Here is a 20245-nt window from a genome sequence, read left to right as displayed (position 1 = left end):
GTTGCCATGTGTGTCTGCTCCAGAGTCCACTAGAGGAAAGAAGGGAATTCAGTGCTTGGCAAGAAAAAAAAATACTCTTAATGGTTCAAGTCATTGTGTCAACTGAACATCTAAAGAGCTGGAGGTGTTCATCCTTTTCTCCTTTCAGAGATCATCCTCAGTTGATTAAACACTGTCACTTGCCAGAGGGCATTTTAATTGAGATATCTTAAAGCTGATCTGTGGCTCTAAGTGATTACCCTCTGCTCAAAAAGACTTGAAAATTGTAGTAACATTCTGTCACCTGTGGTTGAATGGGGGAACTTAGAGCCAGCCAGAGTTGTGTTGGAAGTGACAGTTGGCTTCTTGCCAGCTGTGTACCTCGGGCATGCCACATCAGTCCTCTTAAATTTCAATTTCCTTATCTTGAGTGGGGATAATAAGACTGAGCTCATGGGATTGTTTGGAGGATTAAATGAGATAAAGTTCATAAGACACTTAGGCTGATGTTTGGCCCAGAGCAAATGCTGGCTAAGTGGTTGTAATTACAAGCAATGGAAAGTGTAGCGGAAGCCTGATTTGAAGGCTGCCTGTACTTTGTGGCACAGGGTGGCTCCTTCCGCACTGAAAGAGTGATCGGCTAGGCAGTTCTCTCTTCAAGGTGATTCTTGGCCTTCTCTCCTAGCTGGCTGCTGGCTGGAGGCTCCCATTACTTTCAGTATAGGTCTCTCCATAGTACTCACAATATGGTAGCTTTCTGAGAAAGATAAGGGACTTCAAAGACACAACTGCAGTCCTTTATCCCATATTCTCACTGTCTTTTATCCCATCTCTTCTGCCATATGCTGTTGGCCACTCCCATCAAGCCCCTGGGCCTGTTGGAGCAGCCATACAATGGTGTGAACACCACAAAGCCAGTTGTTGGGAGCATCTTGGAAACCCTACCTACAGGAATGAAACTGAGAGGCTGAGGTGGAGGGAATTCTGAATGAAGCCATACATTCCAAAACAGTTTACAGTGCTCATCTTATAGCTATTTGGGAGAGCGTTTGAAAAATGAATAAAATTCTTGCAATGTACCCTTTCCACACCCACCCAGGATGGCATATTGGCCCATATGTGACTTTAGTATATGTTCTATGAAGACACTGAATCCTTTGATTGAAAGTCTGTTTGCTAATCCTTCCCCTGGAAAGCCGTCAAAGAACTCCCTGTATATGCCAGAGTGGAGCTGACGTGCATGGCGCGACTTGAGGCTTTGGTCTACCACTTCCTGAACCAGAAGACACTGCTCATTTCTTTCCTCCATCTCTTGGCTGTGCCTGAACATGGGGTGGGTGGAGATGTCTTGTAGGATTTATGGCTACTCCTTGACTAGTTTCCTTTATCACTCATAAGGCCTGTCATTGTAATGTGTGTGCCGTGCTGCCTGACCCCATATGCCATCCTTTCTGCCTACCACTGACTTGACAGTTTTCATGCATGGGGCTTGTCCTAAAGTCTGCCATGACTTATGTGTGTCTTGTGGATATAAGTGGACATATTCTGGAAAGTTCCCATAATACTGAAGAGCTAACTGGGATCTACAGAATGAAATACTCATAGCCTTCCAAAGAGCACTGTTTGACCTAGTCATAGAAACCTTGGCATCCACTGGCAATACCAGAGAGGAGTTATAGGGTTCTGGATCAAACTTAAACTTGTCTTGTTTTCCAATCACTTGCACTTGAAAATAATGAGAGACAAAGTCTGTGCCTTCTTGAGAATCTTGACAAATACTGATATTTTATATTATTTGTCTGGAGTTATTTGAAATTGTATACATACGTATGTATCTTTTATCAATCTGCCCCCTCTCCTACCCTCTTCCCCATAACAGTGGTAGGTGGGAACATGGTGTGAATATTTCATATCTGTTTTGAATGACATCTCAAATGATTTAAGTTTCAGGCCTGATGGAGCCAAGTTGTACTGAGGATTCTTTTCTAGTCTGAGAGCTCTTGGTCTTGTTCAGTGATTCAGACTCAGAAGAGTGCTAGAGAGTATGGCTTTGAAGCAAAGGTTTGCCTTCATCAAAGACCACAAAGATATCTGCTCTCCATTCTGTAGCTGTCCTAAGGTCATAAAAATGACAACCAAGCCCCAGTACTGTGAGTCTTCTTCAGCCCAATTAATAACTCGGTGTTCAGATATGGCATATGACACCTGTCCTTGGGGGTTGGCCAGGCATAGGAAAGTGTTGGGTGAAGCAGTTGGTAAAGATGAATGTTTGCAAATCCAAGTAGAAAGAGGCCTGATCAACACAAGGGTACACAATAATGAGAAAATAAATCAGTATCTCTCTGTTTCCATCAGTCCCCAAATACATAATTGACAAGGGCACCTTCTTCCTCATAATTCCTTCTCTGTTTCTTCTAATACCCCAAGAGGCTGTGTTAGTCTGAAAATACAAATTCCTTTTCTTTTTGTTAAATTTATTTCTTGTTGCCAGTGCTGGGGCTTGAACTCAGGCACTGTCCTTCTGTCCTTGAACTTGAACATTGTCCTTGGGCTTTCTCAAGGCTAGACAGACTTTACCACTTGAGCCACAGCACCACTTCCAGCTTTTTCTTTGTATGTGTTACTGAGGAATTGAACCTGGGTCTTTGTGCATGATAGGCAAGCACTCTACCACTAGGCCAAAGAAACTCCTTTCATAAGGGTTAAAAATAGTCACACAATGCTGCTATGATCTCATAAAGTGGTGTTTTCACTGTCATCTCTAAATATCGTTTGGTAATTACATGCTGCTGATCTTCCTACACAAGTCAGGAAACGATTTACAATCAGTTTCTGAAACCCTGCAAGTTTAGGCAGGGAGGTTGTAGAGTGCCTCTGGGGGTCCGTGTCTATCAGTACAGTTATGTCTCCATGAAGTATCTTTCCTGAATGTAACTGGGCAGGGGAAATGACATCGACTCTCAAGAATGACATTCTGAAAAAGTCAGGTCAAGAAGGAGAAAGGGAAGATAAGTGGAGAGAGAAATGATGAACGAATATGGTCATAATATTCAATGTATGTAGATGAAAATGAAACCAGGCAAATTGAGGGGAGGTGTAAGAGTGGGGGAGATGGAGGAAAAAGATGGAAGATGTAATGTACTCGCAAAGTGAGTGAGTGGAAACCACTTGGTCAGCTACGTAAAGATCGTGTTTTAGGATATGGAAACAAGAGTTTTATCTCTGTGATTCTTGTTCTTAATATACTATGTTATTTCTTTTCTCCTTTTTTCCCTTTATGCTTAATCTCATGTGGTTACTGTATCTGACTATGTTACCTGGTGTATTGTATATACTTGGCACATTTGTTTATATTTATTTGTTGATATACTAGGTTTGCTTGTTTATTTGAAATAGGGAAGGGAATGGGGAAGACAAGATGACTGCAAGGGGATGGGGGGTGAGAAATGGGGACAAAAACATGAGAAAGGGGTATCAATGTGCGAGAAGTAATGCACCCACTAACTGATGAATGTAACTGTAGCGCCTCTATACATTACCCTGACAATAAAATAAAATAATAAAAAAGGATGACATTCTGGGATGTCAAATAAAAGACCCACATTTTCCATAAGTAGGATGGGAAAGAACAAAGTTTATTAGCCTCTAGTTTCTAGCTTTTTACTGTTCCTCTACAGTATATCAGCCTCCATCATCTTTACAGTAACACTAAACCAGCTACTATTATAATTATAGATCACATTTGTGGGCTCATTAGGAAATGCTGTGTGTGTTAAAGAATGCAGAGTTTTGGGTCTGACTTACAATGTTCTCCTTCCAATATCAACACTCTTTCACTGATAGCAATTTCTGGCTTTTTGTTGCTTCTTTGAAAATATCTATGTTTTCCTTCCTCCTTTTCCTCCTTAAGAGCTGAATCAATACCAAGTCACCTTGACATTTATCCTAATGAACTTCAAAAGCCAGAGTAACAAACAGATCTGTAGAACAGAACAAAATGATAGTCTATCATTTCAGTCTTCCTTAACCATAGTCTGAATACATGGCTTCAGTTCAGCAACATGATTTCAATCTGTTATGCAACTATAACAATAATCCCATTAAAAATCTGTGAGCAAGTTTGCATATTTTAAGTTTCCACAGCACAACAAATTGTGCTTGAATGTTCTATGTTATGTTTATTGGCTTATTTTGTCTTTAATGACAACCTATTTAAAGCAGAAATCTTTCAAATAGCAGAATAACTTGATAACATGTCCTTACTGGTAATTTAATACTCATATATAATGAGTTCATGTGAGAGATTTCATTAAAAACAGCAAGGTGCCTGGCTACCAAAGCTGAGATGTTTTTAATCACAGAATTATAGTAATTATACGAATCTCAAGATTTTCATCAGACAGAAGAGGCTTCCAGGGTAAACATGCACTTTAAACCTAGCACTAATAACTGTGTATTGTTCTAAATTATAGTAGAGAGGGTCCTCAGGCCCAGGAAAACACTGGAAAGAATATTAGCGAGAAAATGCCGTGTGCTCGATTTTTAAGGGGAATGGAGGAAGGAATTACTTTGGAGCTGGAGTGGTTTGGGCAAGAGGTACAGCTCCCCATCTTCTGAGTGTTGGAGAAGGAAACATCATGTGTGAAAATAGAACATTCAGATTAAGTCAGTGAGCTCAGGGCCATCACCGCCCATCTTAGAGCAAGGCGAATGATATCAGAGAGCCTGGAGGAGCTAATTGACTTAGCTAGACTCCCTTCCTATCAGCCACTGGGACAGAACTCCTGCAAGTTGAGGTGATTATTAGCCAGAATCTGGATTTTTAGGTTGGATGAAGACTCTATAAAGAATAATTAAAATGAGCTCCAGTGGCTCACACCTGTAATCCAAGCTGTTCAGGAGGCTGAGTGCTAGGCCTAGAATTTCAAAATCATTAACATCTTGCTTTTCTTTTCAAAGTGTGTATTGTGGTGGAAAATTTAAACACACACACACATGAGAGGAATAGATAAAGCACGCATGATCCTTCTACCCAGAAAGAATTATTACTTGCATTTGGCCACATTTCCTCCCATCTGTGTTCTGATGCACGGACAGGGTACTAACACTTCCTCATCCTCCCAGCTCTTTGCAGAAACCTCTGGAGAGGCCTGCTGACCATCCCTCCTCTTCATCCGGCATCCTTGTCCTCTCTGTCTCCCCAGGTCCTGCAGCCCTCGGGAGGACTATGATGCGGATGACCCGGAGACATTGGAGCCTCCACTTACCTTGTTGCTTCTCCCTGGAAGACCGTCCATTGGAAGCAGGAGAGGACTGTCAGCTTCCTGCGGTGGTCAGCTCCAAGGTCCAGTTCCCTTTCTAGACGGGAATGAACAAAAGGAGCCCCGGGGGCTCCAGACCCCGGTTCTCTGTGGTCTAGACTGGGAAGCCCTTCCTGGGGGAGGCCCGGATCTCTGAGATGCCCCGTGGCCTGGACGCATGGCCTTCGCCTGAGTGATGATGATCCGCCGCGGGCTGCTGGGCTGCATTTCCCGCGTGGCGGTTCTCCTGGTGCTGGTCTGCTGCGCCGTGTCCGTCCTGTACATGCTGGCCTGCACCCCTAAAGGTGACGAGGAGCAGGCCCTGGGGCTGCCCCGGGCCAGTGGCCCCACGGGGAAGGAAGGCTTCCAGGCCGTGCTGCAGGAGCGCGAGGAGCAGCACCGCAATTACGTGGGCAGCCTCAAGAGACAGATCGCCCAGCTCAAGGACGAGCTCCAGGCCCGCAGCCAGCAGCTCCGGGCCGGGCAGGAGCCGGCCAGCGAGGCAGCCGGCCTGCACCCCGGCCCGGCGCCCCAAACCCAGGCCGACCTGCTGGCCTTCCTGCGCGCACAGGTGAGCAAGGCGGAGGTGCAGAGCGGAGTGAAGCTGGCCACCGAGTACGCCGCCGTGCCCTTCGAGAGCTTCACCCTGCAGAAGGTGTACCAGCTGGAGACGGGCCTGACGCGCCACCCCGAGGAGAAGCCGGTGAGGAAGGACAAGCGAGACGAGCTGGTGGAAGCCATCGAGTCAGCCCTGGAGAGCCTCAACAGCCCTGGGGAGAGCGGCCCCAACCAGAGACTTTACACGGCCTCCGACTTCATAGAAGGTCAGCGTGGTGGTGTTGGTCAATTGGTGATGGGGAGGTGGGGGCAGGGAGTCAGAAAAGAGGCATCTAATCTGGGGTTGGGGTATCCCCTCCACACACACACCCAGGCAGGTTCCATCTGAGGCCAGGAGAGTGCTGGGGTGTGCTTTTCACAAACATCTGTTTTCACTTTCTCATGGAAACGGGTACTGAGGCCAGTTCTGTTGTGCCTTGGCAGAGGTTGAATGTCAGGCCATCCAGTGAAACCCATATTAAAAGAAGGAGGCTGACCCTTTGTGGTTCATGCCTGTAATTCCAGCCACTCGGGGAAGCTGAGATCTGGGCATCGCAACTCATCTCTAAGTAACTACCAAAGTAAAGCTGTCACACAAGTGGTAGACTGTTAAACACAAAAAGCCCAGGCCCTGAGGTTGAGCCCCAAGACTGGCACAATAAATGAATGCAGACAGACAGACAGACATAAAACAAAATACATAACACTTTGAAATCTCAGTAGAATAGGAAAGGCAATTTTCATTCTGTCTCTTCTCCCAGGGATTCTTAGGAACGGAACTGGCTGTCAGAACTGGAAAGGAGCTCATAGAGTGTTTACCAATGACCAGGCAGAAAGGCCTGCTCGAAAAACTTCAACTCAGTTCTCCCTCAGTATGATTCCCCAAGGGATGATGATTTGGTGCTATAAATTTATTAAAAACCTGAAGTTGCCTGGCTAGCTAGTGGCAGAAGCAGGATTGATTGATTGATTGATTGATTGTGATACTGAGGTTTGAACTCAGGACCTGCTGCTTGCTGGGCATATCTTGCACCACTTGAACCATGTCTCCACGTATATGTTTGTTCTTAATTTTCCAGTCAGGTCTTGGATTTTTACAAGACTGGACCAAAATCCTTGTATTTATGTCTCCTGCACTGTAGGGATGGCAGGTGTGTTATACCATGCTCTCAGCTTATTGGTTGGCATGAATCTTGCTAACTGTTTTCTGAGGCTGGCCTCTAATCATGAGCCCTTCCTTCTAAATAGCTTGGATTACAATCACCACAGCATTCAACCCAAATCCAGGATTTTAACCAGCAAGTCTTTCTCCAGGGCGTCACAGCGTTGTATTGTACAGATTGTCAGATCACATGGAAATAGAAAGATTGGGCACTAGACAGCCTGACATGGTGGCTTTCTGATTTTTTTCTTGTAGAAAACTCATTATTTTTTCATTAAACTACATATCATTACTGATTCAGAAAAATCAACTAGTATTTTTTTTTCAGTGATGAGAACTGAACCTATAGCCTTGTATATGTTAGGCAAGCTCTCCACCACTCAAGGTATGCTCACAGACATTGTGCTTTTTATCAGTTGTAGTTTTATTTTCTGTGAGTAGTTGTACAAAGGGGTTATCATTCGATATGTCAGTTTGTAAGTATAATACATCTACATCAATTTCTCCCCTTTCTTCATTCTCCTGCCTCCCTCCTAACCCAACCTCTCCCTTAACACTGGGTTTTAATTTTGTTTTAGGGATGGGATCTCCCTGCTGCTCTTCTCTGGGCTGGCCTATCTGAGTGTCAGCTGGGATCACAGGCTTATGCCACCACGCCCAACTTCAGCTAATAATTTGATACCTTCAAAGACACTCTCTCCATTCCTGATTTAAGGGCAGAATGAACTTCACCCAGCCCACTTCCCCCTTTGTTATGAAACTGACCCACGGTCTTTCAGAAAGATTTTTTTTTCCCTCAACATAACCCCTCTGGCTGCTCTTGAAGCCTGTTTTCTTGGGCACTGTCTTGGCTTGGGATTTTTCCACTTTACATGGGAATCTACAAATTTATGCAATTTTAATGTAGCACTACTTTTTCATCACCAGGAGCCAGGTAAAGAAATCATTTCAGTGTGCGAATTTTTTATACTCATTTTGCACGAGATTTAAAAAAAATATATGCGCAACCTTCAGCCATAACTTGTGTAGTATTCTTGCATGGTAAGCATTAAGATGTCAAATTGTAATGATGAGGTGGTATCAGACTTTATGGTGATTTACTTTGCATGACGAATTTCCACATGTTTTATCTTCCTAGTTGACCCTCAGGGATGATCACTAAACATATTTAAAAAAAAAAAAACTTCCCAATTGTCTGCCTCTCTCCCTGGAGTAGGTTAAGAGAGCTGCTCTGATAGAAAAGAATTGGAAAGAGCACTTGATTACAAATCAATCCTTGCTTGCCTTTTCACATGTTTGCCCTTGTTATTGTCAAGCTGCCTTGGGCTTTGCACTTCCCTGTGTACAATGCCTTGTTACATAAGGCTCATTGCTCTCAATCAGCAGTGATACTGTGCTTTGTCCCTAGTTGATTTGCTCTGCTATGGCACTGGCTTTACGTTTGTGATTTTACCCCATGTTGCTTTCACGGGTTGCACATGGCTGCATCTTCCAGACCTACATACACTGAATCCTGTGCTCTCACAGGACAGGTAAATAAAGACAAGGCATTTCGAACATGTTTATACACCATTGATCATGATTGAATTTTTAACTTCTTATCCATGGATAGGAAGGGATTTTTGGAGGCAGGGAAATAGAACTAAATTCAATAAAATGAGGAGCTTGGAAAACAGTGATGTGTCAGAAAACAAATGACATTCTTGTTACTATAAGAATTCTGTCATTGGCTGAGGGTAGTGGCTTATGACTGTAAGCTCAGGTACGAGGAAAATTAGGATTCAGGGACAGGTAGGGCAATAGTGAGATCCTGTATCTGCCTATAATCCCCAAATCATAGGAGCCTATTGGAGGATATTGGTCAGAGAAAACCTTGCACAAAAGTATAAGACCTAAGTTGAAAAAATAGCTAAATCTAAACTTGCAGGAGGCATCGCTAAAGTGGTAGAGCACCTGCCTCACAAACACAAAACCCTGAGATTATTAAAGTGTGATTCTTTTGTCAGAGAGGCATATGGCTGGATGAATTACACTGTTGGCTTGTTGGTTGGCAGTCCCCACCTTGGTAAGGTGAAAGTAGTGAATGAAAAAGGCCCAATTTGACACCATTCCTCCAGGAGGAGTTAGGGCAAGTGTTAAGTACCTTATATAGATAAACTATCTCATTAAAATAATTTAGAATAATAAGCAGGGGTGTTCTACACATTCTGAATGAAGACAATAGATTTGCTGTACCTTAAACTAATGTGGTAAAGATGGTGATTCTTTGTGCTTAAAGAAATAATGAAGCCAGTCTTGTTGGTGTATGCCTATAATCCCAGAACTCAGAAAGCTGAGGTAGGAGGATCATGAATTTGAGAACATCCTAGGCTCTACAGAAGATATAAGGCCGATTTGGGATCTATAACAGTACTCTACCTCAAAAGAAAGGAAAGAAACAATAATAACAAAAGGCCTTAAGATGTGGCAAGATGACAATATACAGCTTAACGCTAACTGTGAAGTTGGTGACGTTAATATGGGACACTTAAGTTCCTTTAGATGCCACTCACTCCACAATTGGTAAGGCACTTGATATATACACCGTTTATGGCTCCTCCCAGCCTCTGATTCCAGCCTCTCTTTTGCTAAGCCACCATCTCTAAGCAATGCCTCACTGTCCACTCTTCAGTGTGACCCAGTAGGAGCCATCTGCCTTTTGGTAGGTAGGTTGGCACCTCTTCTGTAACAGGAGAGATTCACAGAGATGACTTGTGAAGTCTGATCTGACTGTGGTGGGTGCCAACACTTCTGCAAAGTTGATAGAGGGAGAAATCCACCTCTAATTTACCATCTACATGATTTAAGTACTTGTCTCTAAAAGCCAGGGAGCGAATCTGCCAGTGTGGCTCTGCTGTTGGTATTGGATTCTTTCATAATTGCATTCATCTTTGACAGCCATCTGGAAGAGCAGAGAAAATGGAGTATGATCAGGTCCTGGCCTTGGGACATCCCGCTGTTTACCCCTTCACAAGTACACAGAACTCTCTTCTTGATGCATGCACTTGAGTTCTTCCTTCAGTAGAGGATATACACACTAGCTCTGGAAACTCGATGACACACCATTTGGCCTGGATTTTGTGTTTTTCAGGAGAGCATTTGGGCACGCGTTTGACATCATTCCATACACAGATTTAGCTTTCTGAACTCTTCCCCTTCTGCATGCCAAGCATCTGATGGCAGGATTCCTCTGAGAGCTGTTAGTGTCTGCTGTCTCCATGGTGTCACACTCTGCTCTGTCACCATCCTATGCTCCTCTTCCTCCTCCTTCTCCTCCTCATCCCTCTCCCTCCCCCCTTCACAGGTCCTGAGAGTCAATAGTATGGCCAGCAGGGTCCTAGGACAAACACTCAATTTCAGGGTGAGACACAGCCAAGCCACAATCTGCTAGACAGTGAAAGCTTTGAAGAAACTATGGTTTGACTGAGCCCCTCCAAAGTTCAGTATTATATAAGGGTTCATCTCTTATTATTATTAATTTTTGCTTATTTTGTGAGGATTTTTTTGTCCGGAATTACTGGGGTTTGAACTTAGAGACTTATCTTGCTAAGCTCTATTTTCCTTTATTTATCATTAAAGGAAGGTCTTGACCATTTTTGACCAACATCAGCCTCAGGCCAGAATCCTAGGTATGCCCATCCTCACATAGCTGAGAGTACAGTCATTCACTTGTGCCAGGTTATTGTTTGAGATGAGATCTTGCTTCTAGTCTCTGACTTTCAAGTAACTGGTACTGCAGATTTGAGCTACCATCCCAGCCCATGCAAGAATCAATGCTCTGCCACTCCTGATCATGTTTGACTAGAGGACACACATTTTTATTTTGCTCTGGGTCCTGGTAACTCCCTGCTGCCAAAGCTGAGAAGGGAAAAAGAATAAGGGACAATGGAGCTGAAAGAGCAACTATGCAGTTCCCATCTGTTTGCCAACGTCCAGCTCTGCTGGCTGGGGCTCACAGAACCTGGATATGGAATCTTTGGGGACAAGAGTTGGAATCTTGTTTTAAGGGTTTATATGCTGTTTGAGTATTTTGGCTTTATTTTACAGGCCATGTAGAAATATGAGCCTATGTAAATGTTCTATCAGATTTGCTATCACTGTGATAAGAAGATAGAAGGTGTATTTGAGTGGGTTAAAGTAGAGAGAGGTTTAGAAAACTGTATGTCTGTTCTTTAAAGTGCTAAAGGTAGGACAATTATGCAGCTCAACACTTCCAGTAGGTATACACCATGACAAATGAAAACACGTACTCAAGTTTTTACCTGTGCCCAAATGTCCATAGTAGCACAATTCATAGGATAAATCAAACAGGTACCCATTAGTGAGTAACTGATCAAATATGGCAAATGCATACAGGCCAACAGAAAATCATGCAACCCTAGAAATAATTGATTGATGTTTGGTGTAACATGAATGCTCCTTGAAAAGTATTCTGTTAATTGGAAGAAACTAGGCATAAAAGGCCACATACTGTAATTTGAGAGGGACAGAGTCAATTGGTGACTAATAGAACTCCAGAGTATGGACAGGACTACTTGGTAATGGACATAGAGTTTCTTTGAGAGGATAAGAAGTGCTCTAAAATTAGAGGATGGTGATGGGCACATGATTCTAAAGAAGTCAGCTCACATACTTTAAATAGTAAAATGTGTATCAGTTCTATCTCAGAAAATTAATTGATTAAAATTAAAAAAAGATTCAATCTCTATCCTCAAGAAAAGAGAAAAGTAAAAGAGTAGAGGCTTGGAGATTCATTTAAAAGTTAAAAAAAAACTTTGAGGGGTCCAAAGGACTCCTAGATGGGTAACAGAGTGGGTGTGAGGCTCAGGAGATTATTATTCTTTATATTTAACCAATGTATCCTAGGAATTGCATAAATATTTCTCAAGCTAATGAATGTATTGGTATGATGGCTTTTTCTAGAAAGAGTTTAAGGCAGCTATGGTATTTACTGATACCAAATCTCTTGCCTACTTGCATAAGCACTAAATTACCTGGAAGATATGTTTGTGGCTAGACATTGGGAAGGTTGGGCAGTGGCTACAGGAAGAAAGACCCAAATCTTAATTTTACAGCAGGATTAACCAAGTATGACAAACCTGTTTATCATACACAGCTGACTCTCACAAAGATGAATTTCCAACTTGGCAATAACTTTCCCAATATGTTATCACTTGTTGGAGGCCAAATATTTCAGAATTGTAAGTGAAAGCATGCATGCTGTTGTTGGGTTGGTGGCTGTGGGCACGGAGGACGAGGAGTTGGGCTGATGAGAGGGAACAGCTTTAAAACCAAAACACAGCTGGGCCTCCAGATGGCATTGAAGTGGACTGCGCCATTGCTATGAAAGCCTTCAGGGCAAAAGCCAAGTCAGATGGGAGCATTAGGTCCAATATGGGTAAGAATTGGCATCAGTAGGCAGGCTAGCTCAACAGTATAGATTATATAGACTTCAGTGGTCAGGCATGGAGACAGCCTTGGGTTTAGAATAGAAACTAGGAGATAAGTAGCAAAGACAGTCTGAATCAGGACAGGAGGGATAACGTGCTGGAACTTGAAGATTCAGCATTTTCTACTGTGGAATAATTACTCAACAAACATCTGCTGTATTCTACAATATTCCAGGCAGAGTCTGAGGGTACATCAGTTAGCCCTAGAATTCAAGCTCTGTGCTGTCTCAATGGATCAGTGCTCCTCTGTAAAAGGAGCTTTCAGAGTTCTCATAGATTTAGTGTTTTGTTCCTACGGCCTATAAATTTTTAGATATTTTCTAAAAGATTGCCATCAGTTGCCAACGTAAGACTACAGAGTAAATACAGTATTCATGTTTTTCAAGTCTGAGGCTAGAGCTCTTTAAATTGTGGATATGATTATGGTCAGTGAGTAGAGTTTATGAATAGTATAGAATATACTCTGGCCTTTCTTCCATGTTTAATGGAATCATTAATCTCTGTAACCTCTATCCACAAACTACCTTTCCATGGAATTCATGAAAAATGTCAGATTCGGTGGCCTCATATGAAGTATATGGAATGTAAAAGTATGCCTTGGTATCCTTCAATTATCTACCAAAATTATTGAGTCAGTTTTATGCTTTGTGACTTATTGATCAACACAGAAGGGCCAAGGGTGAAATGTAACAAGACCTCATTTTGTTTGATATACTTGTATCATACACAGGATACATCTTTTGGTTAAATTAAAACCAAGATAAATATCATGAAAAGCAAATAGGGGAAAGAAATGAACAGGCTAAAAAGATAAGATTCAGGTATCTGATATAAACATGAAGTCAAAATAAATACTGTGTTCAACTTTTCATATTGGAGTTTTAAGTAAAAATTAAAACAAAGGTTAAGTATTAAATTTCCACCATTTAAAACAATAACAGAATGAGGTATTAGTGAGAATGAGTTTGCATTTCATGATAGAATGAAGGGGCCAGGAGTTTGGCCAAGTGGTAGACTGCTTGCCTAGCAGGCACAAAAACCAGGGTTTGATTTCCTGGTACCACTTTCATAGAAAAAGCCAGAAGTGTTACTCTGGCTCAAGTGGTAGAGCTGCAGTTTTGAGAAAACCCACAGACAGTGCGCAGGCCCTGAGCCCAAGGCCAGACTGGCAAACAAAACAAAACAAAAAGGAAGTATAAATGGATTCATCTGTAATTTATACCAGGAGCTTTCAAAATATTCATAACTTTTCCCAGCATTTTCATTGCTGAAAGCTTATTCTCAGAAATGTCCATGAATATTTATATGAAAAAATGTTCATCATAATTAGAAACTACCCAAATGTTTAATAATAGGAGACTGGTAAAATTATACAGTTTTTATGCAATGAGATATTGCATCTCAAAAATCACTTATTCAATAAATATTAAGTAAATGTGGGGCCGTGTCTCATTGTGAGTGACATTGTAATTTTAATTACCAAAATAATTACAAAGTTGGTAGCTATATAAAAAAAAAAAAACATTGGGGCCGGGAGTTTGGCCTAGTGGTTAAAGTGCTTGCCTAGCATGCATGAAGACCCGGGTTCGATTCCTCGGTACCACATACATAGAAAAAAGCTGGAAGTGGTGCTGAGGCTCAAGTGGTAGAGCTCTAGCCTTGAAAAAGTCCAAGGACAGTGCTCAGGCCCTGAGCTCAAGCCCAGGACTGTCAAAAAAAAAAAACATTGAGAAGATCAAAATAATATCAAAATGTATAAGTTACATGGGTGAGTGTGCCTATGTGTGTGGCATACATGTGCATGTGTGCTGGTACCTGGACTTGAGCTCAGAACCTCATGCTCTCAGTTGGCCTTTTCTACTCACTGTTAGTACTCTACTACTTAAGCCATGTCTCTTGTCTAGTTTTTTTTCTATGTGGCAAGATTACAAAGATGCCTGTGTTTTCTGTGAAAATATGTCATCTTTAGATTGTATAATAAGATAAAAATTCTCTAATTTTATTTCCATGACTAAATAGAAAAAAAAATTGACTCTGAACATGACAGATTGAGGCAGTTGGGACAAACAGAGTATATATCCTGCAGCATTCTTACTGTACAGAAAAGCAAAATTACAAGTCACTACTCAGTCTTAGCCAGTCTTTAGCCTAAATACCGATACTGCGTTATAAGAAAGTGAGACACTCAGCCTGTAAATTTGAACAGAGCGTCACTTTATCCCAAACTCTATTGGACAGAACCTTCAACATGCAGGCCAAAGCAAGGCGGTTTACCAGTTGTCCCTGCCCACAACATTGGCTCTGTATCCCTGCGTCTCATAAACATCAGTTTGGCAGAATCAGCATCTCGTGTTCTCTGTGGGAGTCTCTTTTCTTGTGGTGTCCGGTGATGCTTTCTTGGAGCCTTTTTCAGTACTCATGTACTGAAATGAAAACTTCAATTGGAAGGAGAAAAGAGAACAGAACTCCTCTTCTTACCTTTCCAAAAAAGACCCTACTGTCAACAACGCATTTCTGTTTTATTTTTGTAGCCTGTCTTTCTTTTCTCTTTTTCTCCCAAATATGTTGGTTTGTGAAAACTTGCAGCCTGTCCTATGCTACCATCCATCTGTGGCCCAGGCTGTCTCGTCACTTCATATATTTAGAACGCCTCAATTAGTATCATGCTCTGTGCTACTTCTCAGCTCCAAAGGGACTGGGAAGTCAGAGGGAAGAATAGGTTCACTGATCAGGACTGGCTTCAGAATGCTGCTCGTTCTTCTCCTCCCATCCCCAGAAGTTAGAGGTGTTTGGGTGGGAGAGACATCAAGAGAACAGATGTCTAGTGAAGGCACCTAGCCTATGTGGTACACACAGCCAATTGGCCATTTTCTGAGCTTGGAAACAGAAATTTACTTCTGTCTTGCCATCCAGGAAGGGGAAGGAGATTTTGGTAAGAATACACAGAGCTGGAAAACATGTACAAAAGCATTATAGCAGGTCGAAATCCAGTTATCCAACCACAAAGGAAGGATTCGCCTTAAAAAATATAGGATATGGAAACAAGAGCTATGTAATTAGTGAATGTTGTTCTTAATGTACTATGTTATCCCTCATCTCTTTTCTTGTCCCTTGGTTATTCTCATATTGTTACAGTATATTGTATATACATTTATTTGAAATTGGAAAGGGAAGGGGAGAAACAAGATGAGGGGAGGGGTGGAGGGAGGGAAATAGGGACAAAAACATGAGAAGGGGTGTGAAGTAATGCTCCTTCTATCTGGTAAATATAACTGTAATCCCTCTATTAATTATAATAAAATGTAAGTTTTGTTTATTTGAATTTCCCATTAAGATCAAGACCAGACAGAATCTAGACAAATAAATTTAACTGTGGTGATGTTCAAGAAATGTTTTCTGGTGCTGATTTTAAAGGACAAGTGTGTTCTTCCAGGTCTTGACATCCACTTTCAAGCAGAAAGCAAATTTAACTGTAGGCTTGATGCTTCTATTTTGTAATCATCATGCTTCTCTCACTTTGTTTGCTCTCCAGTCCTCTCTCCTTTCCAAAGATGGAGCCATGCAGGCTCATACTGCTATGAACACTTCTTAGGTGGCACAGCCTTTCCAATTCTCAGCACCATCTTCTGCCTGTTGAAAACACATCTTCTGCTTTTCCTTCTTGGATTTCCTTGCAGAATCATAGCTGCATTGAAGGGATTTTCAAGAATCCTGGCTCAGTGTGAAATGAAAACTAATTCTGCTGTCACTGGGGGCAGGAAAAATGTAATGGGCCATCTCATCTTGCTACTGCTTAAACTCTTCAGTTAGGTTTAGAGTCAGAATGCCTGCGTTCGAGCCTCCACTGACCCTTTTTATGCATATATTCAGGGTGTATAGGCTCTTTGCAAGTCTGGGGAAAAGCATTTTCATAGCCCAGAAACTCTTTAAATTTCTTTCCTGGCTCTTCACATTCTCCTGATTTATAGTTTATTTTCAATAGACTCCATTAACTAATGGTCCGCTCATTTCCCTTTCTGAATTTATCTCCAAAATACCATTTAATACAAATAAAAATATTGTTCAGTGAACAAGTTAGGTCCAATCTAACTGATGGCTCATGTTACCATTAATATTACATTTATTCATGGTTTTATTGGAAAGTCTGCAATATATTAATCTTATTTTGGTACATAAAGTTTCTAATGCCACAAGGCAATAGATTTTGTTTGGGATTTAGGACAAGTGCCATTATTTGTTCATGTTTATTTCAGCATTTATTGCAATGTGTGATTGTGTTTTGTCATCTCATCTCTTGGACTGCTGACTATTCTCCAACTCTAAGCTTTCATTAACTAGAGAGCTCAATGATTTCATGATCCCAGTGCTGTTTTTAATTAGGATCCCCATTGGGTCATGGTGGCACAGGAAAGATGCCCTGTTGGCATATTCTCTGCTGAGAACTACTGCAAGTGCCAGGTGCCTTAGCTGCCACTGCAGGCAGACCACTTAGGGCTCTGGCTTCTTAACTTATTGGAATTGATCAACAGTTGGCCTTTCAAATTCTGACTGCTTTTCTCTTCTGGAATTTTACCCATGATTCTTACTGACTTTCCACTCATCATGTTAATTGCTATTAGGTTTCAGTAGCTCTGGCCCAGAACTCAGATGTCTTAGTCATTATACTCCATGGAGAGGCTCAGCCATGGCCTTGACATATCATTGCCGTTCCTCCTTTATGAGCTGTGTCCAGAGATCTCCTTCTCATGGTCATGGGCCGTCCAGAGCCATTTTTAATCTGGAGTAGATTTGATCAAGAAGAGTAATAGTATCAGAAACATGTCCTTCCCTTTCCAGTTGCCAGAACTACTGCTGGATACTGGTTGTTGTAAAATTGTTTACCTTTAAAAAGCAATGCTGTCCTTTAGGATATTAACATGATAGATGAGTCTCTGGAGCAAAGTCTGAGTAAATGTGAAAGTTAAAGCTTTCAGGAATAAAATTGAAGCTCTTTAGAACTGTCAATTGGAGGGAAAATTGAGGTGATTCTTCAAAAGGAAAGTGTTGGATAAAAGCTTAAGTTGGCACCTGAATGTAGGTTAACTTTCTTTCTCCAAAACTAATGGGTACAAGACTTCCCTTTGCATTGGCTCCCTTAGAGGGTATATCCTCTGACATCCTTCCAAACAGGCATGAAGTCCTACATAGCATTTACAAGCACCATTTTTTTTTGTCTCTCATAGAGCCTGAATTCTGGGCCTGGCTGCTGTCTCTGAGCTCTTCAGCCCAAGGCTAGCACTCTACCACTTGAGCCACAGTGCCCACTTCTGGTATTCCAGTGGTTAATTGGAGATAAGAGACTCATGGAGTTTCATGCCCAGACTGGCTTTGAACCTCGATCCTCAGATATCAGCCTCTTGACTAGTTACGATTACAGGTGTGAGCCACCAGTGCCTTGTGTTTCAAGCACCATTCTTTTTCTACAGTTACTGAAAACCTACTGTGTGCTAGATACTGCTCCAGTCACCAGAGAGCCAGTGTAAAATCCAGAGAAAAATCCTTCTTGTAAGGCTGATGCCCTAGTTGGGAGAAGCATTTAATGCAGACCTGAGAAAGTAAGTTATAGCTCAAGGAGAGACAATTCCTTTTGAAAAGAACAAATAGAGAGGTTTCAGGGAGGAGACTTCTGGGAGAATGTTACAGTCTTAAATGAGATGTTCAAACTGGATTTCACTGAGATGATAGCTGAGCAGTGAAAATTAAAGTAGTAAGCCATCTGTGTGTCTTCAAGAAGGTTCTGGGTAGAAGAGGAAAAATAATGGCCATTGAATTAGCTCAGACTTGAGGAATTTCAACCTGATCAATTAAATGAGCACACTAATTCACTGAGATGGGAAGCGTGTGTGTGTGTGTGTGTGTGTGTGTGTGTGTGTGTGTGTGGTGTTATATGAACATTTATGTAGCCATACACAATGTGTTCTGGAGACCTTCAATAACTGATGGCAGTTATTTTATTCATATTCTAGACTTGTCATAGCAATGGCAGAAACAACAAAGAATTATTTTCTCATTTTTTTAGCTCCTAAAAAATCTAAGGTCAATGGGTTCGATTCCTTGGTACCACATACATAGAAAAAACGGGAAGTGGTACTGTGGCTCAAGTGTAGAGTGCTAGCCTTGAAGAAAGCCCAAGGACAGTACTCAGGCCCTGAGTACTGGCCAAAAAAATATCGATTATATATCTTTTTCAATATCTTAAATTTATAAAGATTGTTTTCCTAGAAAAAGTGATCATCTATTATATATATATGCACATACACACATACATACATATATTTATATATGTATGTATAATACATCAGAATTTCTCCCTAACTTCACCTGCCAGAATGATGTTCACTTAGTAGACATAACTTTGGAACCTGTATAATAGGGTTATCAATATTGTACAGAAATTAGTCCAAAGTTCTCAATTTTAGCTAAATGTATGCATGTTTTGATAATAGGCCTTTATCATATCATAATTGTTTTTATGCATTAATCATATTCATAACATTTTTATTATTTCCCTACATTAGATGTTTATTATTTACTGCTTGCCTTTTTCTCCTCCTATAAATTTCTATAAAAATCCAGGTATTAAAGAATGATGTTTCAATATTGTCAATGGAAGAGAATAAATATATGACTTTAACAGATAAAAAAAAATCTAAGGTCAAGGTGTCTGCAGGCCTGATTTTCTTTTTCTTTTTTTTATATATTTTTTATTGTAATTAATAGAAGGGTTACATGATATTTGCCAGATAAATGGTGCATTAATTCCCATACATTGATATCCTTTCACATGTCTTGAAACTTTTCTCTTTGCCTGCAGATAGCCATCTTCCTGCTATGTCCTTTCTCTAGGGGTGGACATCCTTAGTACCTCTCCTACGTGTCCACAGTTCCTCCTCTTCCAAGAACACATGCATATTTGATTGGGGTCCATCCTAGCAGCTTTTTTTACTCTGAACCATAAAACATATTCTCCCATGGCATGGAAATGTTTGATTTCAAGAGGAAGATATTCTGAGCTGAATCCTGAGGGACAGATGGGAGCTGAGCATAAGGATAAAGGTGAACTAGGAATGGAGTGGAATTGTGGTTATGCACAACAGAGGGAGGCAGAGCTTGGGGAATTCATGGAGCTGGAATCTATTTTGACAGAAGCTTTGGAGTTGAGGTCTGAATGTGCTATGATGAAGCCAGAGGTAAAATTGGCACTGGATAGAACAATTTGTATACTGTTTGTGTACTCTGGGCGTTCTCATAAGATACCAGGAAAGCCCTGAAGAGGATTAAGAGAAACATGGTATTAGCAAAATAGTATTTAGCAATATTGGTATTTAGTGATTCCCTGTGGACAGGGAATTGAAGGTTCTATTGAACACTACTGTGGTGCCCCCAAGCTGAGAGACTACCCGTCTAAGCTGCCATGGCAGAATTAGGGAGAAGATAAGATGATTCAGAGATTCTGAGGGAACAGAATCCATAGAACCTGATGGTGATCACATAGAAACAATACTAGGCACTTACATAAAGATCCCTTTGTGTGCTGAACATGCAATGGAGAGGGAAAGGCTTGGGCAGCCAATATGCAATTTATGGTTTCTCAGGAGAGAGTGAGCTAGCTATACAGTGGGAGATGATACGCCCTGGGAGGCGATGTTGATTTTGTGGGGAACACACACAAGGGAGGT

General features: G+C 41.4%; 1 protein-coding gene across 4 annotated transcripts in view; it reads left to right on the top strand.

The window, feature by feature from the left end:
• Positions 1–20245, top strand: part of Csgalnact1 (chondroitin sulfate N-acetylgalactosaminyltransferase 1) — a 200952-nt gene that overhangs the window by 138018 nt on the left and 42689 nt on the right. For all 4 annotated transcript variants that reach the window (XM_090354253.1, XM_090354256.1, XM_090354254.1 and 1 more), the window contains one exon: positions 5184–6103. In XM_090354253.1, coding sequence (XP_090210379.1) covers positions 5476–6103 — 628 coding nt within the window. In that variant the 5' untranslated portion in view covers positions 5184–5475. The remainder of the gene's footprint in view (positions 1–5183; positions 6104–20245) is intronic.

The sequence above is a fragment of the Megascapheus bottae genome, chromosome 20, assembly GCF_031878675.1.
Source record: "Megascapheus bottae isolate mThoBot1 chromosome 20, mThoBot2.hap1, whole genome shotgun sequence".
Classification (NCBI taxonomy): domain Eukaryota; kingdom Metazoa; phylum Chordata; class Mammalia; order Rodentia; family Geomyidae; genus Megascapheus; species Megascapheus bottae.
The sequence above is the reverse complement of the archived record's forward strand: the minus strand, read 5'-3'. Positions and strand labels throughout refer to the sequence as shown.